Below are 24,314 nucleotides of genomic sequence, written 5' to 3'. Positions count from 1 at the left end.
CACATCGGGTCTCCTGGGTGGTCCCAGCATGCACAGAACGTTGCAAAACCTATATATACACACACACATTCAAAATACCAATTAAAATACCGCAAGCCTGTCCAATGTTTAAATAATTTAATACTGGAAACTACAGTATGCAAAAACTAATTGTAATAGAACCAGCGGTGCAGCAGAAAAGTTATAGGCAGACAGAGGACAATTCTACTGTTACGGCACCATTGGCTGTTATTCATTTGGTTGGTTATTCAATTTTTACAATGTGATGCCTAAATCTATCTATTTTGTGTTACATTAATACTCCCCATCTAACAGTCTTTGTATAGACTCTGTTCACGTATTCAGCTTGCCCAGAGCTCCATTTACACTGTACCCACGCATTCTAAACTGCTCCCATTTTGTGTCCAATGGCCCAGGCGGTGGGGCTACTCTTATATGTAGGCATGAGATAAATCTACTTTATGTAATTGTGGACGAACACATTGCATTCCCCTTTTGTTTTAAAGTCTGTGTCTTGACACAGGGGGGGGGAGGGGGAATGAGGCAGGGGGGTAGGTAGCATGTTAAATTGAGTAGCAGTGTCTTGACACTGCCAGGTGTTGGGACATTAACATAACAGCACAGCCATTAACAGAAAAGATTCTCCCCCCTCTACCGTTTACACCCGGGGGGGGGGGGGGGGGGGGGGGAGCATTCTATATTTGCATCTAAATTAAAAGTGAACACCTCTCCCCACTGCCGATAACAAAGGACTTTGCCTGCCTGTATCAGAATTGTAAAGCCTTTTGTGAGAAGTGTCTGTGTGTTAATCACTAAACACTACTTCTGCAAAACATACATTGGTGGTTATAGTGTACTTGGATTTTTACACCCATGACAGATTTATACAGTATATTGATATAAAAATCATGCTTAAAAGGAAGCTAATGCAGTCAGCCAACTTTTTTTTTTTTTTTGTAATACAATACATATAAAAAAAAAATAGAAAAGTGTAGAGACAATTATTTAAAATCATTTTATTATAATACAAATCAATGAAAATACTTCCCACTCCATTAGGATTACATTGCTTTTCCACTCCAGCACAAATCCAATCAAATTCATTCAGCATACATTTCTAGTTTAGCTGAATAACCACTTTGGTAACACATATAAAATATATATATATATATATATATATATATATATATAATATATACACACACACACAAGCATTAGCCTGGACTGTCTTCCAAGTTTAAAATGGATTTGCTTCACCACATTCTGTTCTACACCAAATAGCAAACATTAAATCTAAAATCAAAACACAGCATACATTAGTCATAATATATATTTAAAGTAATTTCTCTATTTTCTAGTGAGCTTGCATTTACAAAACAGACGCTGAAGCATGATCTTTCCATCATTTTATTAAGTAAATGACATCCAAACATTAGAGGGGGAAGTTGCTGTTCTGAATCTGCGTTGCACACAAGTCTTTTACGGGAGCTGCGTAGTCCATACAGGTAAAGATGCCTAAAGCCTGGCTACCTGCACCAACAGCAGGGACTGGGAAAAGAACAGCTTCAGCAGACCACTGGCAGTAGTTCCTGTGAATACAAAGCCAAGAGGTACCATGAAAAGGCTACTGCTAACCAAAAATCAAAAGTACATGAACCATCAACCATTCTAAGTGATCTGAACTACTGAGAAATAAAACTCAACCAGTGTAAGACTCACAACTGAATTACTTCCCCCCTGCCCCCCCAAAAAAAGTTAATAAATACCCAGTGCAAATAGGCATGCTTTTTTATATATACATATATTAAAAAAAACACAAAAAAAACAAAAAAAAAAAAACCACACAGTAAATTTACAGGAACATTTGAAATGGTTGAGACTAGTTCCCATGACAGGAAAAGTTTAACCCTTTGCGGTCCATTGTCTGACTGGGTCCGACATTGCAATTATTCCTCACAGGTCCTTTGTCGGACTGGGTCCGACATCATTATAGCAACGCAATAAACAGGTGTTTAGTCGTTTTTTCTCCGGAAAAAGCCGAGAAAACCATTCAATTGCCGAGTGGTAGCGACAGGAGCCGAGACAAGTCAGGGGAAAAAAAAAAAAAAAGGCCTTTTTCATTAATAGTCATACATGGTATCAGGTATCAGATAATGGGCATTCATAGTAAACAAGCTGGCTATCATGGACATTTGCAGAGCTTTTTTCAGATGTTATAGTAATAAAATAATGACTTGGATCGCATTATTGATGAGTTTGGTGATAAAACGAGTGATCTGGAGATGATCGATCGGTATGTACGACTATTATTATTATTATTATTTCTTACATAGCTGAACGCTATAGCAAACAAAAGGGTGGGGCGGGGCTGGAGATGCCTAGTGTGTGCTTTGTTGATATGCAGGGCCATTTAAACCAGTTTGACTGTGAAAAATATTTAAACAGCGCGTATAAAATTAACTGCGCGTGTGAAAATTAATTAGACCTGGCATGCCTGACGCGCGATTAATAAATGGACCGCAAAGGGTTAATTTGTTTTTATTACATAATTGAGCTAAATCAACTAATAACAGTAGGATTTGTCAATTTCAGTATCAAATGATCAAGGCCAACTGTTTACTAGCCATACAACACACCTTGGTGCTTTCATCTTATGCAAACTACACATTATCCATTTATAACAGACTCCGCTGACCACAGTTAAGAGCTGATCCTTTACCTCAGCAATGCTGGCACTTCAGGATCCCCACAAGCAGCGCCTCTTCTCTGAACTGATGTAGATTTTGGCCAACCACTTTGCTGGGTACAATCTGGAGATGTGGGGGGGAGGGGGGGGGACAAAACAAAGAATGAAGCCAGACCAAGTCATGATTGGATTACTGTAGCTGACGCTACTGAAAGACATGGATGCAACAACACAAATATCTGAAGTGATAGGAAAAGGGGAGCATTACAGGGTAACAGCTTTAATAGGTTATCCACTTTCAATATTTAAATCTATTTTTTCAGAAGCAATGCTGGGACCACTGGTTTAGAAGTAAAGGAAACAAATTAGAGTACAGTGAGATGCTCACGTTCTACAAGTAACGGTAATAAAATATATAATAGGCACACCATTTAAATTGTGAACTGTATTGTAAAATATAACTAAAGTCACAAACCTTGCATGTTAGTGCTCTGTTCTCCTGGTATAAAATCTGTGGTGCTCATGCAACAAGTCACCCCTGGAGCGCATAGCCACAATGGAACTCACTATTTAATACTTGCTGCATTAGGGACGCTCTTGGATACACAATGGTGTTAAGATACAGCAAGGCTTTGTAGACCGTGCTTAACACAAAACAAAGACTTGATGATTAATAAGATATACAGTAAGGAACCGTCTATCCTGGCCATCCAATAGTTTCACTGGAAAAATCAGCTAAAGAAATGAGAGATATTCTGGTTAAACATTATATAGCATAGTGCACAATAAAACCACCATAAGAATGTAAAAAAACAAACACATTCTGTGACGCATATTTGTTTGTTTATTCATTTAAAGCATGCAAGATCAGGCATAATTCTCTCCAACTCTTAAGTGGGGAGGGGTTAGCTAATTTTCTAAAGCACTTTCCTCTTTCCAGAATTCAAACAAAACATTGTTTTAAGGCAATACTTTGTGCTAGAATGGAATTTAAGGAGCTTTTGATCATGCAAAATACAGCTTTTATTCCTTCCCTCTTAATTCCATATAAAAAGGCTTCAGAAATGTATTTAACAGCTTTAGATTAAGTTTTTAAAAAAATAAAGAAAACCTACTAACTAGGACACGTTTCACTGTAGAAAGATGCAGTGGATTAGGGGGCCGGTATGCATGCATGAAAGACTCCTATGCATGTAGGAACATGAGCTTCCTCAGTAACTGCAAGCCTCAGAGACAAACCGTTTCAGAACTTATGATCAGTGCTCAAAACCCCTTGCATCCATAGACTGCAACTTGAGATTTGGAGCCAAGGTGGTGCAGGTGCCTGTGCCCAGAAATCTACTTGGTTATTACTGGATGGATTTCACCCAACAACAATAGTTTAGAAATACAAAACGTAAATAAATGAATTACAGATAAACAAAACATCTCGGTGTTTAAAACGTTTGTCACTGGTTTAATATTGTATTTCTAAATTTACCACAATTTGTAATAAGTTACTTCCTGTACAACTGTCAACAAATGTACAAAACCTGTATTTGTCATGGAATGTACAGCTTTGTGTGAAACACACTGATGTACCTTCGCTGTGAAAGAAATCTTACCTACCTTTGTTTCCAATATCCACTAAATTAAAATGTCATAACTCAAAGCATGCATAACCGAAAACATGTTAAGGCTGAAATAAAGTTAACCTTTCTATTTGTCGATTTAAGAATAAAACGTTTATTTCTGAAATGGGGGTGAAAAAAAAGACATACAATTTACCAGTATTTCTTATTAACAATATTAAGAGGTTGTGTACCAAGAATTATACAAGGAGACATTAAAAGGTGTACGAAGATGAATAGCTCTTGCAATTGAATCCCTCGAGTCCATATGGTTTAAATGATTTTAAAATCTGTGAAACTTTGAATAAGTCTCGCCATAGTCTTGCCAAATCCTCCGAATTGTTTGAAGCTCGGGTGTGCGCAGATACAAGAATACACCAACTACTGTCCGTGTAAAATCAACTATTGTAGCAAATACTTAAAACAAAACATACATGCTTTAAAAGGAAATAAATCATCACATTGTTTAAGCACTGAGAAAGGTTTTACACATTTCGTAGTTTAATCCCAACGGCAGTGAACCCAAGTTTCTAGACGCAATCCTTAGTATATTATATCAATTTTGAAGCCATTAAAAGCTAATTTAAAACGCTTTTCGCACAGCTGGTATCCGTTACCTGCATTTAGAATTAATAAAGCACAGTATTAACCCGAGAAATCTCTTCTGGTACTACCGTACTAACTGCAACCGAATTTAGTGCACAGCTAAGGACTAAAACGTTCTCAAGTTCACTGCAATTGACGCATTAAGTACTGGGAAAGGGGTCCTAGAAAAACCACCACGTAATATGCTTAAATACAAATACAAAAAAAAAATCCCAATTCAACTACAAAATAGAAAAACACTAGAAAAGGAAAAAGCACTACTAAAATTAAACAAACGAGACATCCAATCTCCATACATGAGTTATTTTTAATGATATAGGATTATGAAAAAAAATTAATTATGGTCTGGGACGATTACAATACTCAAAATGAATGCCCCCCCACAAAAAGATAAGAAAATCCGGGCAGTCAGATAGTAACCCTGGATGGGGAAATGGTCTAGCGAATTAGGAAAGGCGACGACATCTGCTTCTATAGCTTTGTAGCTTGTTGTACTGCTGCTAAACACTGGTGGCCATTTTAAGTAGTCGGGTTGCTGGCAAGGTTTCCCTACCTGTTAGGACCAGCCCGGGATTGTGAGGTCTCCTTTTTCTTAGGGCTAGGACGGGGGGTTCAGTGTGCCCGTCAATCCCATTCCAGAATTCGGCGAGACATTTAAAGAAGTGATTCGAGTTCTGTTTGTGGGGAATCCAATACAGGACCGTGGGCTTTGCTTCTGGCTAGGTGATGGAGCCGCTCTTCTTTGTGTAGCCACACAGCGGGAGCGACGCAGGTCTCGCTTTAGTAGGAGCCTCCATAGCCCCCCCTGGCGTAGCCGCCGCCGCCGCCACCTCTGGAATAAGGTGCGCTGCTTCTGCCGGAGGAGTAGTTACCCCCTTTCATCGCCCCGTAACCGGAGGACTGTTGGCCGTAGTTGCTGCCAAAGTCATTGTAGCCGTTTCCGTTGCCATAGCCGCCCATCTGGTCATATCCTCCTCCATAACCACCACTGCCCCCGTATCCGCCGCTGCTCCCATAGCCGCCACCGCTCCCGTAGCCACCGCCATAACCGCCATCATTGCCCCCGTAGCCGCCGCCATAGCTGTTGTAACCGCCACCTCCCCTGCCACCGCCGTAGCCATTTTGTCCTCTTCCGCCTCCGCGCCCTCCTCTGCCTCGGCCTCCCCTGCCGCCGCTGGCCTGCATCTCCTGCTTAGAGAGGGCCTTCTTCACCTCCACTTTGTGCCCGTTGATGGTGTGGTACTTGAGCACCACGGCCTTGTCGGCAGAGTCGTTGTCTTCAAAGTACACAAAGCCGAAGCCGCGCTTCTTGCCCGTCTCCTTGTCGGTGATCACTTCGGCCTTCTCCAGTGTACCGAACTGGGAGAAGTAGTTTGCTAGGTGTTCGTCCTCTACGTCTTCTTTCAAGCCTCCGATGAAGATTTTCTTCACCTTGGCGAGGGCCTCGGGTTTGCCGGCATCCTCCCGGGCCACGGCTCTCTTCAACTCCACGTTGTTGCCGTCTACAGTGTGAGGCCTGCCCGCCATTGCCGCATCAGCCTCCTCCGCAGTCGAGTAGGTCACAAACCCGAAACAACGGGAGCGCTGGAGCTGCTGGTTTTGGACAACAACGCAGTCGGTCAGCTCCCCGTACTGCTCAAAATGCTGGCGAAGACCGTCATCTGTGGTCTGGACGTTCAGGCCGCCGACAAAGAGCTTGCAAAGTTGGTTCTCCATTTTGTTTTTCTGGGATCACAAGACTAATGTTCTCGAACTCCTTCTCTGCGCTGGCACTGCTGAGCAATCCAAAACGAGGCTGGCGCTGCTCCTATAAATGGTTGAAGTGGGCGGTTCTCTCATGGCGTCACAAAGTCCCTCCATCTCTACAAAACATTCATTGGTTGTACTCTATTGCGTTCAAAGATCCCCCATCCAGATACACTTTGGTTACATCTCATCATCTGCCTCAAGTTTAGCTTGTAAATGTAATACTATTACTATATATATAAAGGAAAACTGTACCGACCAAAAGGAACAAAATCAAAAAGAAAAAGCTAATGTAGGTACATATAAATGTGAATAATTGATTTAAAAAAAAATAATTATACCAGGACGTTTCAGACTACAAGTCCTTCTTCAGCTGGATGGAAAAATATAATGTAATATATATAATGAAGAAGAAAATTAATTGATAAACTGGAAACTCACTTTTATATATGAACATTCCTCTGTAAGTCACTATGCAGCTTTCAAACATAAAGAACAGCATCAGTCTGCCTAGCTATCATCTGCCTAGCTATCATCTACCATGCTATCTGAAGGCAGAAGCCAAAACATTACAGTTAATTACTTATCAGTTTACTTTTCTTCCTCATTATATACCGGTATATATAATTAAAAATTTGATTCAGTAATAATATAATGTCATATATCTTTGTGTCAGACTATAAAATTCAATATTTAAAAGATTAATATATATATATATATATATATATATATATATATATATATATATATATATATATGCTCTATGATTTTCCACATCAAAAATCTGGAGTGCAAGGTGTGTTTACAATTAAAAAAAGCAACATAGTACAGTAGTTTTAAGATAATAAAAAGTAAACATGTCAAACCCTCTTGTTACACAGGGCGTTTCTAGTTTTGAACCCCGTCTTGTGTACCAGCCATTGCATTATGGGGTTCAATTTACACACGTTTATGACAATATGCTTTCTTTATTACATTGTTAATGCATGCTCTTGCCCAGTATAAATCATCCTCAACGTATTTAGTTGGGCTGTGGCATGTCTTTGGATGTCTGTACATTCTAATTGAAATCAAAGTGGTGCAATGCTCGATAGATATAGATAGAGAGATAGATAGATATAGACAGACAGACATACATAGATAGCTAGATATAGATGGATAGCTAGATAGATGGATAGATAGGTAGACAGACAGACATAGCTAGATATTATTGCATGTTTTAAAGCGGTGGGATAGTCAGTGTTTTCTGACATGGGTGTCTATCTTTTATCAAGCAACACAAGTGGTATAACCTGTTGCAGTGGGTCTGGTTTTCAGTGTAATTTACTATTATTACATCAATTTCATATTTAGCTTTTATTCTTGAATTACAATGTAGATCGTACACGTCCCATAACCTAGGTTATTTACACTTTTACGCAGGGTTGTTCCCTGCAGTTTAGCACAGGCACACAAGGATTCAGATTTTGCTTTGTCATTGTTAACAACTGTTGCACGAACCAAGGGGGAGGTGCGGGGAAGAGACTGGGTTTTACGTTAGTACATTAACACAACAGCAGTGAGCCATTGACAGGTGTGATCTTTCACAGAAATGCCTCCTTTAGTCTCCCCTCCCCCAATTGAACTAAAAGTTCAAACCATATCTGAGATTAAACAGTATCAGGTTATTGTATATGCAGAAACAACACAATTATATATTTTCTCAAATAAAAAAAGACACTCTACTTTATTTAGAACTTTACAAAGAAAACATATTTTCCACTGTCTAGTACTTGTGTTTTTTTTTCTCCATGAATCACATTTTATTTTTTTCATTTGAGTTATTTAATCTTTCCTTAGATACCCCTTCGATTGGTAGCCTCACCAGGCCTTTGCTAACCATAGGTCATAAACAAAGGCATCAGAGAGGAATAAAATAAATGCAACAATATAAAATTACCCTGGCTAGTTCTGTACTTTACCATTGCTTTACCTCTTTGCCTCTGCCCTTATAAAAGTTTCCCATAGTAAAAGCAAAGTGTAATAAAGCACGGTGAAAGCATGACATGTAAGAATTGTAAAAACTAGAGAGACGTAGTAAAGCATATATATATATAAAAAAAACATAACTTTGGTCAACTATAGTGAATAGAGAGTATAACCATGCGAAAACCACTGCAAAATTACTGTGCAGAATTTATAAGGGTGCACTTGCTTCAAACTCAGACCCTAAGACATGGATCCAATCCAACAATACACACTTTATTTCCTGGTTGAATGGCGACATTCAAGACCACTTTCCATAGGCGCAGTGGCTATGTGTTTTTTACATTAAAGGGCTGACATTTTTTGACACCTTTATAACTGGAAATCTGGCAGTTTCATTGAATAGTGCCAAAAAAAACAAGAAATGTGGCACAGTATACACTGAGGGGGGTTTTAAACTTTGTATGACCAGAAATAAGCCAAAATACTAAAAAGTACAAACATGGGGCTGTCTATAAAACAACCAAACAACCCCACCCCCTTAGACCCAGCATTATTTAAACTGTAGACCATACAGGGACATTTTCTGGTGCTGCAAACTGTAATGTGTGATGCCTCCAATTAAATGCTGTGTATGAAAACGTTTGCAAATTAATAAGGATAAACTTTGCAAGTGAACTAACCTCGATTTTCTGTGACATCTTGTTGGCTTTTTCTTCTGAAATGCTGAGGGCTCGTCTACACCGATAATAATTAGACAAAGTAATAATAATTAGACAAACCTCAAACAAAACAAACCACTTTATTTGAACAGTCTCAAAGAGAGACAATAAAGAGTTTCAGAATGAAGGAAGCAACACAAGGCACTGCACTTCGTACAGGCTGTGCTGAACCCAGGAGTAAGAAGTAAGGGTGCAATAGGTGAATTACATTTCGTTTCATTTCTGAGCAGGATAACATGATAGGGACTAGCTTCAGGGGACATGGGGGTGGTAGAGTCAAGTTCCTAAAAAAACAAAACAAAAAATGATTTTCTGGTAAGAGCAGAAATGAAAAAAAAAAAAAACAATCCACGTACCTGACTGGCAACCGCAGCACACAGAATGCACTTAATTGAAACACAAATTAGTTGTTTAAAGAATGCTTTTTCAAAGTCTGTTTTTCAGAATAAAATCAAGTTTGATATTTATTAAACCGTTCTTTATTGTTGTTAATGAAACCATCAATAGTCCTGAACAGTTTCAGAAATATAATTCTTTAAATATGTTGCGAGTTTAAGGCTATGTGAAGAGAGTCCAGTGTTTCAACAGCTACAGGATGAGAAGGCAGTCCTGGTTACAGCAAAGTAGTGTCAGCCAGACCATCACACAAACCCTCAGAGACCCAGCGGCAAGTCTCAATCAAATACGTAAAATACACAAGCTCACAGGAAGAGAGAAATGTCACGTCACATTATGTCTACTCTGAATCACCCATTTGGAAACTGTAGAGTCAGTCAGGTGAAATTCAATTATAGGGAAACTGTGAACACATGCTGAAAAAAAAACAATCAAACAAACATAGGGGTCTATTCAACTGATCAAAGACCATCATTATTTAAACAATTTAATTAGAGCCCTTCCTGGCACATTTGTGTAGAAAGATAGACACCAAAGAGACTTCGGGTCACTGTATGCTTATTTCATTTTCATAACCTTAGAACATGATGGGGGCTGTTTTAATTATTTCAGATCTACATTTCAGTTGAGTTTATGGATTTATTAAATAGTTAGCCATTCAATAAATAAATAAATAAATAAATGAATGAATGAATGAATGAAACTCATCGGTCCTAACATGTATTTAGTACATTGCTAATTTGTTTTGTGGTGTCTTCGAACAGTTCATTTCAATACCAACTCTACTAATAAATGTTGAACAGTTTTTTTTTTATGAATTTGGCCCAATCAATAAGAGTGCAAGTTTTAACAGTGCAGTTTTCTTTCCTGCAGTCAGTTTATGAAGAGTTGTAAAAGTGGAAGCTCTATGGCACATCATTTTCTTTTGTGTGTTTAAATAGTGGATTTCAGATCAATGCAACAATGCTAAATGTAGTTAGTGTTGGAGCCCCCTGCAGTGTTTACAAGCAGCACATTATCTTTGCTGTATTCTGATTTGGTACTTAAAAAAGCAAGTGTACCATCAATGTGGTTTTTCTTTATTTAAAATATTGCGATCAGGACAGACCCTTGAGGCAGCATGTAGTTTTTGAGGGAGACAGATGCCTGACTTCAGCAGCAGAAGGGTGGTTCAGTTTGCAAGAGCATGAAAAGCTTGAATGTAGGTGGTAAGAAAAGTTGTTGAATGCGACGAGTAGCCTGGCATTTGCAATCACTATTACAATGACTTTGTATCACTTTATCCCCGTTGCCAGGGCTATGTGCCGAGCACGCCTCCCACACCCAATAATAACTGGTGCTAAAGAATGTCCTCACCAAGTATTTTTTCTATGTAAAGCTGTGATATATATATACACTTATGCAGCGTGCAGACAATTTCGGGTAATTTACTCCCCAATTCAGACATATGCCAGTAAAATGTATCCAGTAAATGGGCGAGTACAATACAACATTACCTTGAAGTCGTGAACACTGTACACACTTTAATGCTAACTTATTATTTATTTCTTAGCAGACGCCCTTATCCAGGGCGACTTACAATTGTTACAACATATCACATTATTTTTACATACAATTACCTATTTATACAGTTGGGTTATTACTGGAGCAATCTAGGTAAAGTACCTTGCTCAAGGGTACAACAGCAGTGTCCCCCACTGGGGATTGAACCCACAACCCTCCGGTCAAGAGTCCAGAGCCCTAACCACTACTCCACACTGCTGCCCTACAGACTTGTATTTTAACTATAATGCTACAATATGGCTGTAAAACAAACATTTTGAATTCCAATGCGACAGATGGAATATACTGAACAAGTCTGCATGCACATAATAGATATTAAAACACCCAGTATGCAGCTTATGTTGAGCGCTGAACGCTGTATGACCGGTAAGCATGGTCATTGTCACTGGCGCAATTGATTTGAAGACGACTAACATTAACATGGACACTGTTACCGGTTAACCGAGCTCTGCCTTTGCTTTCTGGCAGCCCTGCTTAATTCCAGTTACAGTAGGTATGCATCGCATGTCTGTACAAATATATACACACATGTGGATGGCAGGGCATGGCTGAGCTGTTCACAGCAGCCTGTTTGAACAATATCACTTACATGATGTTTTCAGGTATCAGGGTTAGAAACTAACAATATTGTGCTACTAGACCAAAGGACTAATAGCTTTTGAAACTTGCTAATCCTTATGGGAAGTGCCTAAGTTGGAATCAACAACAACAGTTGGGGTCCCTAAAAATAGGTTGTAATTATTATTATTATTTTTTTTGTTTTTATCAATTAAGCACCTTCGGCTATGAATTACTATCTACAATAACTAATGACTCACGTGGTCTTCACTAAAGTCCCAATTTAAAAGACAGTATGTTTCACTGTAGCCCTTGGGATGAAATTGTTAGTTAGGTGGCTATTTTTTATGACTTTACACTTACTTCAAAAGATGCAACGCGTTTCAGTAAATTCAAACGATAAACTTTGCATCCCGCGCAGAGGGAGAACACAAGCGTAAAATGCCATTAAGTGCGGTTGGCATTGCAGGGGAGACAAAGGGAGGTTTCAGTTCCGAGTGATTGTTTTCTAAGCATTATTTGTGAATGCTAATTCACCATTGCTACACCCCATTAGAAAATTGACTTCCCTACATCTTTTTAACGCAAGATTAAACGTGACAGTGTATGTGTACATTTGTTTTAAGTACTCACCCAGAGGACTACCGAGACACAGATATCAACTAGTCCTTATCAGATTTAATTCGCCTCGGGCGAGCGGGAGTTTCTAACCCTGGGTATACACACACACACACACATTATACAGTATATATATTTATGTATTTCAGGGTCGTAAGCTCAGCAGTAAATTCTGTATTACAACCGCGGTATCTTGCTTTCCTGTGATTGTCAGTCACAAGCTGTAACCAGCCACTGCGCGAAGGCTGCATCTCACACAGCTTTGGGCTCGTTGTCCCGTTTTCATGAATGTTTGTTTGCCCATAGCTCTACCGTAATTAAACGCCACCCTGCTGGACTGAGGTGAATCTAAAGATACCAACTGGCTCCATAATGCACGAGACAGGGCAGGTTTTTAAAGTTGCCCCTAAACTGAAAAAAATGAATCTGTAAAACCTTTGCTAGATTGATATTGTTGCTTAATTACCATGAGGCAGCATGACGATACATCTTGGATATTTTTATTTTCATTATGTATTTTATATCAGAGCTCAGATATACAATAAAATGCAGAACTAGAGAGAGTAAATATTAGTTAACTTCAGCCCACAGTACAGCTCCACAGCCCTTGCTGCACCTGTCCAAATTATTAAAAAAAAAAAAAAAAAATTCCACCTACCCTGCCAGCATTCTGTTTCCTGAGAGTTGGCTGACAGGAGCTCTTGTAGACGGGCTCCACGCACATTATTAAAAGGAGTTAGGGTTTATTGAAAGAACACTGCAGAACCTGTATTTGCAAATTATGACATGTCCCAGGTTTAAGCTTCCTAAAATGGGTAGCATTATCCATAAATGCAACACAGCACCTCTGCATTTTGTAAGTTACACCTGGGAACGAGATTTCTGAGTTTAGTTTATGTTGAGCAGCGTAGAATATATGCTACTAAAATTTAACAAAAAAGGTCCCATAGATTAGCGAAAAAAGCTAATGTCTGACTTCAGCACAGGGAGCTGTGCGCGCACAGGCTCCAATCTAAGCTGTGGCCAAAAGCTTTGCATCCCTCTATAGAATAAACTAATTTTGCTTTGTAAAAGTGGAATATTACGTTAACATATTGAACTACAGAGCGCTTTGCGGTTTCCCACCCACCCCCACAGTACTTAACGGAAAACCGACAATTGGAAAAACGTGAACTTGAATACTCTACTACTTCTGCTAAACTTTTGCAATATAATTGTGTAGTATCTGATTACGTTAAATAAATATCTAAATTATGTTTAGATGGGTGGGTTTTTTTTTTTTTTTTTTTTAAAGATGGTCAACACTGAAATGTTTTATTTTTTTTGGCCACAGCCATAGGCCGACAATACAAAAGCAGCATTTGCTAAATAGTGATGCAAGTTAAACTGTTTCTTTCTCTGGCCAATAATTAGCTTTGTATATGAATCTTAAACAAAATTACACAGCATCAGTCACTTTGGCCTTCACACAAGTTTAGTGGTCTTGCTGCCCTCTACAAATGCAGACAGCTTAAGGCCATTTTGGCTTTGCTCTTTGTGTTGCCAATTTAGAACCCTGCAACATTAGACAGCCTCACCATTTTAGAAAGACAAACTGGGGACTCTCACACTACCTTTTTAAATGCGGAAGCAAATTCCTTCAAGAAATCTTGCATGATATTATACACACACTAGAATTAGGTTTGCTTTTTATTGACAAAATAAGATGGAGCATGCCCTAATCCGAACTTTAAAATACAAACCTCAAGGTTAGGACCCATGAAAAACTGAACTAGGCTCACTGACCAGGTGGGTTGGGGGTTGCAGGACAGTGCAGTATCCCCAGGCAACCGCTACACGTAGCAGTGCCAGACTCGGCCTCCACTGCGACACCTAGTGTTTTATATTAGCAGCACAACACACAAAATGGGTCCCACACGTAGCACGTGGAGTATGGAAATACCCCCTCAATTCAATAAAGAATACCACGGATTGTCAAGGATTAAAAAAACCTTTATTACAAAACATCAGAATGAAATGGAAACTAAGCAAAGTTTACAGAAGACTTCAGTTCCTTACAGTAATTTTTCCAATCCTTCAGGGAGTCACATTTGAGATCAATTTCCTACCACAAACATTACAAGTCAGACAACGAAGCAGTCATTGGGAGAGTCAAAATACGGTCACGTTTAAGTAAAGTTCGTGTTGCATGTACGGAAAAAAATTAATACAACGCAAAACATTTCAACTGCAGTGTTTATTGTTGGTTCTCGATTTTCAAAAAAATAACTTAAAAAAAAAAAACCATGAAGAAATGCAGCAACAGGAAACTGTAGTACTGCAATTCTTCCCTGCATAGCAAGACATGAGGCAGTTTTAAAATCCACAAATCAGATATTTCAGGCATTACATTTGGTTTAGACTATACTTGGTACCCTGAGTTATTACACAAGTTAGAATTATAGTACAAACTTCGGGTATTGAATTTGCACAACTCTAACTGCTACCAAAATGTATTACCTATTAAAAAAAAAAAAAACACATAACCCAGTCACGAAATACATCCAACTAAAACATGCAGGTAAAACAAGATAAACATGACTAAACCTCTGAATGTGTAGAATCATAAAACCACTTCCGGACCTTTATTACAGAAATTAAAAATAATTCGGGAGACATGCCAATACAGTTGTAAAGATTTCAGGACAGCACCACCCCCACTACCCCCTTATTTTTCAGGGGAGAATGCAATCTTGGCGCCTGAAATTCCAGGGTGGATTGCCACTTCAAAAATGGACGGGCAACCGCGTGGTGTTACCAAAAAAATAAAAAAGAACACCCTACAGGTTTGTAACTGCAACAGTTAGTGGCCATTATAAGAAGTAATTAGGCTGGATCTCCCCACGTGTTAAAACTTGGAGGGGGGAAAGGTGCCAGTGCCCCAGTCAATACTACTCTATAAAATTAGGCCAGATATTTTATTAGAAAAAAAAGAAGTTCTGAGTTCTGTGTCTGGTGGAATCCAAAAGGATCCGAAGATCTTACCGGCTTGGTGACGAGGCCGCTCTTCTTTGTGTAGCCACACACAGCGGGAGCTACGCAGGACTCGCTTTACTTAGTAAGAGCCACCGTAGCCCCCCCTGGCGTAGCCGCCGCTGCTACCACCTCTGGAGTAAGGTGCGCTGCTTCTGCCGGAGGAGTAGTTACCCCCTTTCATCGCCCCGTAACCGGAGGACTGATCGCCATAACTACCGCCAAAGTCACTGTAGCCGTTTCCGTTGCCATAGCCGCCCATCTGGTCTCCGTATCCTCCTCCGTAGCCGCCACTGCCCCCGTAGCCGCCGCTGCTCCCATAGCCGCCACCGCTCCCGTAGCCACCACTGTTGCCGTAGCCGCCATCGTTGCCCCCATAGCCGCCGCCATAACCGCCGTTGTTATAGCCGCCGCCGTAGCCATTTTGTCCTCTTCCGCGCCCTCCTCTGCCTCGGCCTCCCCTGCCGCCGCTGGCCTGCATCTCCTGCTTGGAGAGGGCCTTCTTCACCTCCACTTTGTGCCCGTTGATGGTGTGGTACTTGAGCACCACGGCCTTGTCGGCAGAGTCGTTGTCTTCAAAGTACACAAAGCCGAAGCCGCGCTTCTTGCCCGTCTGCTTGTCGGTGATCACTTCGGCCTTCTCCAGTGTACCGAACTGGGAGAAGTAGTTTGCTAGGTGTTCGTCCTCCACGTCTTCTTTCAGGCCGCCGATGAAGATTTTCTTCACCTTGGCGAGGGCCTCGGGTTTGCCGGCGTCCTCCCGGGCCACGGCTCTCTTCAGCTCCACGTTGTTGCCGTCTACAGTGTGAGGCCTGCCCGCCATTGCCGCATCAGCCTCCTCCGCAGTCGAGTAGGTCACAAACCCGAAACAACGGGAGCGCTGGAGCTGCTGGTTTTGGACAACAACGCAGTCGGTTAGCTGGCCGTACTGCTCGAAATGCTGGCGAAGACCGTCATCTGTGGTCTCCACGTTCAGGCCGCCGACAAAGAGCTTGCAAAGTTGGTTCTCCATTTCTGTTGCGTCTGCTTTGTCTTTCTCTGAGCAAGGCTATTTGAACGACTCACTCGGTCACGATGGCAATGATGTAATTTGAAAAACGCGTTTCCTCTTATGAATGTTAGTACGAGGGGCGTGTCAGTGTAATACGTCAAACACAGAGGCGAGTCCGATTCACTGGCTCTCACCTTTCACTGAAACCTTTGAATTCATTCATGCTGATTCAACCCCACACCCCCTCTCCCTCTCCTCAGCATACTAGGGCAGATGTTCTTGCCTATTGTTCTCCTGAGTTTTCCGAAGATAAACCAAAAAAACCTTTAAAACTCTTGACACCATCTGCCTCGACTGTACGTTATTTAAAGTAATAAAATCGCATGTGGTTAAAAGGGATGGCATGTACATTTAAATATCGTTTTTAAACCCCAGCTTACAATACACTAATACATAACCAAAGCGTATATAATTCATAAAAAAAACTCACGAGTTAGAGATTGCGTATGGGGGTTTTGTATTGAACACAATATTATACAGGGCGGGAAGAAACTTTTGAAATGCAGTGCATCACTCTTGATGCTATTGCTAGCTTTTGTTTGGCTGCGTATGTGCATTTCAACCACCTGAGTTACTTGTAGATTTGGAATGTAAACCCTTTTAAACACAGGACTGGATGTAACAGACAGGGAATAAACAACGAACTGCGTTTCAGGCAAGGAGATGGTATTGAAATGACTGACCATATATAAAGCGCAATTAGTTATGTGTAAGCATACACTAGATAGCATTGGTGTCAGATTTGCATGCAAAAGTACCACTGTACACACCTGTATATTTCTTAAGTTCACATAAAGCACAACGTATTTGTTCGATATTCGTGTAGTCCTTATGAAGATTACAGAATGATTACTGATATTTCATAAATGCTGAAGCCCAGAGGCAATGTCTGGGGTGTTTATCCTACAGCTACCATAGCTAAATTGGATTGCAATAATTCAGACTAATGGTTTATTATATTTTTCATTTTATTTGTACAACTTAAATTTACTAGGGATGTAAACAACTTGTGTGTGTGGCTGGAACTGCCTGGAGCATTTCAGTGATTTAATCACAGGCTGGTGATACTCTGGGAAGTCATTGGGCACATTAACACAACGGGCAAGCCATTCACAGTTGTGATCTCTCACAAACTGCCTCCCCATTCCTCTCCAGTTTTCCTCAGCTGGCACAAAGGAGTAAATATCTGTGCATAGACTTATCACCTCTCCAGAAGCGTGAAGGTGTACCCCTGCTGACAAACACAAAGAAGCCAATCGTCGACTGAAATGCAGAAAAACAGTATCAAGGTATGGCAGATGGCTGTAAATGTTTTTTAAATGAATCACACAAGGTCTGATATAACCAGTGTTATTTGTACAATAACACTGGTTGTAACTATCACTATTTAATCATATCCTGATGTAACTTTCACCATTATCTGCTGTATTATTGAATTGTGGTTTGTCACACTTGAGAATTATTGTATTTCTTGTTCTTATTGTATGACTTATATTGTAACACTTGAATGTATTTGTATTTGCTTGCGATTGTAAGTCGCCCTGGATAAGGGCGTCTGCTAAGAAATAAATAATAATAATAATAGTACAAATAAAAACGTACATTTGCTGCTAGTTTCATCACACAGTTTGTGGGGGATGAATATATAAAAATGCCTCAATATTTCAAGAATTTAATTATATTTTTTAGTTGTGCAAATCCCCCCCAAAAAAAACAGCTCACAGTGTTGGTAATTTAAAGTTCATAATGTCAGATCAGGGGCGACACTCATTCAAATGTACTTGTTTTGTAGCATTATCCCAAAGAAAATAGCTAAATTGTTCTTATGTTGAATTTAATAAGTCATTGCAAACTATACACTGGTTTCTTAGCTTTTGGAAACAGCCAACAAAAACATTTCAAAACTACTTGAAAATAGATTTTATTTAATTCACAATGCGATACAAGAGCTTCCCAAAAGTGCTGTACACAACACAGTTATGATCCAGGACCCGCTGGTACAGTCAGTTTAACAATGATGTGAACTCCTGTGCTGAACCCGAGCCAAGTCTTTAGGGACTGAGTTCCTCGGTGTTGAGAGATGCTGGGTAAAGATGCACTGCAGGCCCATGCAGACCAGCCTCAGCACACTTCAGGGAGTTACGGGATGTGGAGACCAACAGCAGACGCTGTAAATAAAAAGGTTTGTAAGCAAGAGCACGTGCCAAACTAAAACATGCATTAATACATGTACAAATACTTAAAAAGCCTCCTAGCTCTTTGCTACACACTGGCTGCGCTCAGCTGTTTTAAGAGGCATGGTGTAACTTGACCCATTTTGTGGGCGTTGTGTCACCATACCAGCTGCAATAGTAACTATTTTAGCTTCATTCCATGCTGAAATTCTAGAATTTTTTAGTGGTACAAAACAAAAAAGGTGCCTACAAATTTTGAAAATAAATACTAGATAAAGAATAGTCTGACACCCAAGTGTAACATACAAAAATGTCACCCCTTGCCTTCACCAAGAAATCAGGCACAAAACAAAAGCAAATAGAACAGCATTCATGTTTAAGGCAGTGTTGGGTGGGTTATCTGAAAAGGTCTGCATGCAGTTGTGTTGTGAAGGCGCAGTGCTTTAACCTCTGGCTTTGTGCATGAAAATACCGAGCTATGTAGGCATGACAAGACAACCACACACACCTCACACCTGCCAGCCACTCTGAGACAATCATTTCTATGGGTTATTGTATTTTATGATGCAACAGATTAGCCAGTAGTCCTTTAAATGTCTAATAACTAGATAAGGGGGTAATTAGATATACTTTAAACCAATGTTATCAGGACCTGAATCTATATCTGTTTTAGTATGAAAACATCCTATGGTCAGTGTAATATTTGCGGGTTTATTTAATGAATATGCACGACACACTTTATGGATACTGTAGCGCTGTGAAACGATAGTGATGAGACTCTTAAAAGCATAGAAACACAAAAAATAAAACTAATAATTCAGTCTGACGAGAGTCTGCTTACCTGAACAAGTGAATCCCGTGTGTGCAGTCTTTCCTCTAGCAGCTCTGGACCGGGCCTGAGCGCATCTCTCCAGGGATTAGCATCCAATCACTGGGTGCTGTCTGGAGGAGACAAAAACAACAAATCTTAGGACACCAAACTAACAGTTCAAATGGGCAGCACATGTTTAGTAAAACATGCTTATTAATAAAACGTTTCTCAGCACATAAAACATTAGCCAGAATCATTTATTTTAACAACTTGACCCACACAGGGTAAAATGCCGAAGCAAGTTGATTGATAATATTTTGTTAGCTTCATTATAAAAGTATACCTTATTGAAATCAAACGTGATGACGAACTAAGTTAAAGTAATGCGTGAGAAGTCACAAACCTTGCTTGTGCTCGCTTATCCTTGCACAATATGGTTACATCCCCTGCAAACACTTCTGTGTGGTTTCAGTAACTATACTGAAAAATAAAGGCTACAAAATGTTGCTTATACAAATAATGGCAATAATATAAATCTAATAAAACAGTTCAAATAAATAAACACACACGTCAAACAACTATCAAACACGACAGGAAGTAGTCTGCAATTTGCACCGACTGGCTACCACGGCAAATTGACTTTCAGGCTCCAATTGTTTTTAATGCCATGAATTATCTATACATGTACTACAGAGTACATTCATTAAAAAAAAAACACTAAAATTATTATTGCCAGCGGCAACCAAAATTGATCTTATATAGTTTACAGGTTGGAATAAAAAGTAGGGTATGAGGAACCATAAACAGTCCCCATTTCCATAATCTTTGACAGCTGGTAGTAATGGGAAAGTTACTACAGCACAGAACCAACTGGGGCTCAAACATGGTGCAAATAAACATGGATGTGAAGATAGATAGAGTTTATTTTACATACCTAGTATTGCAGGTTGTGATCCTAATGAGAAACTTTTCAGAGTCCTATCACAATGTCGAACCCGGGTACTGAACAGGGTCCCCGTATAAACAAACGTCTACAGCTATTTGTGAGGTACCAGGATTACAAAATGAATACCTGAATATAGGAATCAGAAATAATCAGAACCCTTAGAACAAGCCAACCATTCTTCCAGGAGAAGGCATCCTATGTAGTTTACTCAAGCCTACATAGACACCAGCTGAACACCCGATTAAAATATTGAACATCCAAAAAAACAAAACACACAATTCAATTGCTGTGTGACCAGTTCAAGCCAGTCCACAGAAAAGAAAACACACACTTAGGACATGTTTTAGAACTAGGAGATGGGATATTATAGTTGTGGGAAGTATATAAAGTTTATGTAGCTAAACTGTCTTTACTGGAGCTTGCTCCATTCTTACAGGGCAAGTTGGAAGCAGCCAGACCCCAATTTTTAAACAGGATTTGCAGGTTTGAATGCATGTTTAAGCTATGGGACAGACGGCACAAAGTTGTAAAGAGTTTTAAAAGGTGCTTCAACTTCACAGGTCGATTTTTAATTAAGTTAGATTTTTCCTAGTGTGAAAACTAAAATGAGAGACCGAGACCAAACCTGCATGATAAACATATTAAGATATAAAAAGATTAAAATAAAAATAAAAAAATTGTATAAGGTTTGGGTAAACCAAAACTTTATAATCATGTGTATTCCTAAATAAGTTTGAATTGTTTAAAACAATATTTATATATAAATAAAAAACAAATAAAAGGCACCCATATTACACTTTACCTATAGTTACATCAGCTCTTCAGACTGAAGAGCTGAATTGCAGGCATTCCAGAATCTAGGCAATGGAGATCCAGCCTGAAGCCCTGACCACAGATTGGTTTGGCAAATTAAAGTTTTAAACTCTGTATAGACAGGTTACAAAAAAATATATATTTAACCTGCTGTCAATCGGTCATAGAAACCTTTTTATTGATTTATTTTGAAATACTATGTGATTGGTAGTGCTACTCAATGTTGGAAGCCATTCGCCTTGTTTTGATAAAACTGTAGAGAAACGTTTGGGTACTAATGTGTTATTTATGCCCCTGGTAGGATGGGGGAGGTACGAGGCTTGAAGTCTCCTTAATGGTCTTCAGGGTGGGTGGGGGAGATCCCCCTCTTCATGTTTGAAAAGCAGAATTAAAGCTACCATCTGAAGACCACAATGTAAAATGAAATTACTGCAAATAAAATGTGTAAAGGATCATAGGGGCCTTACCTCTTATGTTTCTTAAGCGGGTCGATTTAAGTCGTGATGGGTACTAAATACAGCATAAAAGTAAGATAACCTGTTTGTTTTTGCTTTATTTAATAAAAAAAAGAAAAAGGTTTAGAGAAACATACAATTGTACACCAGTACTTAACAATGCTAAGAGGTTAAAACGTGCACCAGGTGTATCACACAATGGAAAACATGACAATAAACGTATGTTGTCTTCTAAAGAGACCACTCCTCCAGAACATCTCGTTTGAATTCTCTGGGGTGTTAAGATTATCTGCAAAAAAACTTAACCACATACAATGCCTCAAAACAAAGCCTCACTCAAAAACACAGCTTTATTTCTATACGAGTTGAAGACTACACTCCCTCGCTCCCACCCTCTTCTTCCAAAATACCAGTTGCTCCGGATATCACTTGTAGCCGAATGGTTTCCATGCTCCTATTTCAGAATTGCTTTTACTCCATTGCCCTCTCCCAAAAATTCCCCGCTGGAAAATTTAGAACACGCTTCGGGTCAACTGCAGTGAACATGCTTGCTACGGTACTTTGATGAGCTCCTACAGGTCCTGAAATTAAACACACAATGAAATCTAGCGAATTGCGCTTCTGTATTAAGCGCGTGAAAACAAACAAAAAAAAAAAAAACCTATTCATAGCAATAACAATGTTATTTTAGAATATTTGAAATGACAAATGCACGTTAAGGAAAGTCCTGCATATCAACAAATTATATATATTTATTTATTTATTTAGGTTGCAGCATTTAGAGGTTAAGTGAAAGCACGTTCCCATACATTACCAGTTCTAAAGCATTCATAGCTGTATGTAATAAAGAGGTGAATTTGAAGTCATTCTTAAATGCATTTCTGAAGACTCCTTATGTACCCCTCCCCCATCTCTGGAAGGTACTATAGGATTACATTTTCACGTTCACTGCATTTGACCCAGCGAATCCTAGGACTAGAGGGGGGGAAAAGCCACAACGCTAACTTATGCTTAAATCAAAATACAGTACGTTTGTTTAAAAAGAAAATAAAACTAGATATACAGGCATATCTACCTACAAAAGTTAAAGCCTAACCAAACAGGTTCCATGCTATTTGCTTGAAGTATGGAATCATAAAAAAGTGAATAGAACATGACCATATACTTTCACCTAATCCAGATAAACTTGGCACAGACTCTGGGACGTTTACAACAAATAAAAAAAATCAAAGTTAAAAAATAAACACGTGCAATCTAAACTTGTTTAAACAGGTACTGCAACAGTTAGTTAGACGTGGCCATTAAAGTGAAGTCTGTCCGTTTTGCTGGTAAGGATTTTATTACCTTTTTTGAACCAGCATGGAATTGTGAGGTCTCCTTTCTAAGTGATAAGGCTGAGGTTCATTGTCCATAACTCTGCCAGATATTTCAATGTACAGTGGTACTGTTCTGAGTTCTGTTTGTGGGGAATCCAATAGGATCATAAAATTTCTTACCGGCTAGGTGATGGAGCCGCTCTTCTTTGTGTAGCCACACAGCGGGAGCGACGCAGGTCTCGCTTTAGTAGGAGCCTCCATAGCCCCCCCTGGCGTAGCCGCCGCCGCCGCCACCTCTGGAATAAGGTGCGCTGCTTCTGCCGGAGGAGTAGTTACCCCCTTTCATCGCCCCGTAACCGGAGGACTGTTGGCCGTAGTTGCTGCCAAAGTCATTGTAGCCGTTTCCGTTGCCATAGCCGCCCATCTGGTCTCCATATCCTCCTCCGTAGCCGCCACTGCCCCCGTATCCGCCGCTGCTCCCATAGCCGCCACCGCTCCCGTAGCCACCGCCATAACCGCCATCATTGCCCCCGTAGCCGCCGCCATAGCTGTTGTAACCGCCACCTCCCCTGCCACCGCCGTAGCTACTCTGTCCTCTTCCGCGCCCTCCTCTGCCCCTGCCGCCGCTGGCCTGCATCTCCTGCTTGGAGAGGGCCTTCTTCACCTCCACTTTGTGCCCGTTGATGGTGTGGTACTTGAGCACCACGGCCTTGTCGGCAGAGTCGTTGTCTTCAAAGTACACAAAGCCGAAGCCGCGCTTCTTGCCCGTCTGCTTGTCGGTGATCACTTCGGCCTTCTCCAGTGTACCGAACTGGGAGAAGTAGTTTACCAGGTGTTCGTCCTCCACGCCCTCTTTCAGGCCGCCGATGAAGATTTTCTTCACCTTGGCGAGGGCCTCGGGTTTGCCGGCGTCCTCCCGGGCCACGGCTCTCTTCAGCTCCACGTTGTTGCCGTCTACAGTGTGAGGCCTGCCCGCCATTGCCGCATCAGCCTCCTCCGCAGTCGAGTAGGTCACAAACCCGAAACAACGGGAGCGCTGGAGCTGCTGGTTTTGGACAACAACGCAGTCGGTCAGCTCCCCGTACTGCTCAAAATGCTGGCGAAGACCGTCATCTGTGGTCTGGACGTTCAAGCCGCCGACAAAGAGTTTACAAAGCTGGTTCTCCATTTTCCTTTTTTGCTGTTTGTCTTCGTTGTTCTTAAAGAAAGCAACGCTGTGGAATTTGAGACTTTCTTTGCTTTTCTATAAATGGCCGCCTTCTCGTG

At 40.3% G+C, this 24,314-nt stretch overlaps 2 protein-coding genes and 1 pseudogene across 2 annotated transcripts; all 3 read right to left on the bottom strand.

Annotated features, from left to right (window-relative positions):
* Positions 1 to 3,775: 3,775 nt before the first annotated feature.
* Positions 3,776 to 6,705, bottom strand: LOC117962330 (heterogeneous nuclear ribonucleoprotein A0-like). The gene has a single exon (XM_034926881.2). The coding sequence runs from the start codon at positions 6,616 to 6,618 to the stop codon at positions 5,683 to 5,685; it is 936 nt and encodes a 311-aa protein (XP_034782772.2). The 5' UTR covers positions 6,619 to 6,705; the 3' UTR covers positions 3,776 to 5,682.
* Positions 6,706 to 14,441: 7,736 nt separating this feature from the next.
* On the bottom strand, positions 14,442 to 16,579 carry LOC117431483 (heterogeneous nuclear ribonucleoprotein A0-like). The gene has a single exon (XM_034052424.3). The coding sequence runs from the start codon at positions 16,492 to 16,494 to the stop codon at positions 15,565 to 15,567; it is 930 nt and encodes a 309-aa protein (XP_033908315.2). The 5' UTR covers positions 16,495 to 16,579; the 3' UTR covers positions 14,442 to 15,564.
* Positions 16,580 to 18,104: 1,525 nt separating this feature from the next.
* Positions 18,105 to 24,295, bottom strand: LOC117413213 (heterogeneous nuclear ribonucleoprotein A0-like; annotated as a pseudogene).
* Positions 24,296 to 24,314: the final 19 nt, after the last annotated feature.

The sequence above is a fragment of the Acipenser ruthenus genome, chromosome 22 (assembly GCF_902713425.1).
Source record: "Acipenser ruthenus chromosome 22, fAciRut3.2 maternal haplotype, whole genome shotgun sequence".
NCBI lineage: Eukaryota > Metazoa > Chordata > Actinopteri > Acipenseriformes > Acipenseridae > Acipenser > Acipenser ruthenus.
Note: the sequence above shows the minus strand (reverse complement) of the source record. Positions and strands in the feature narration are given on the sequence as shown.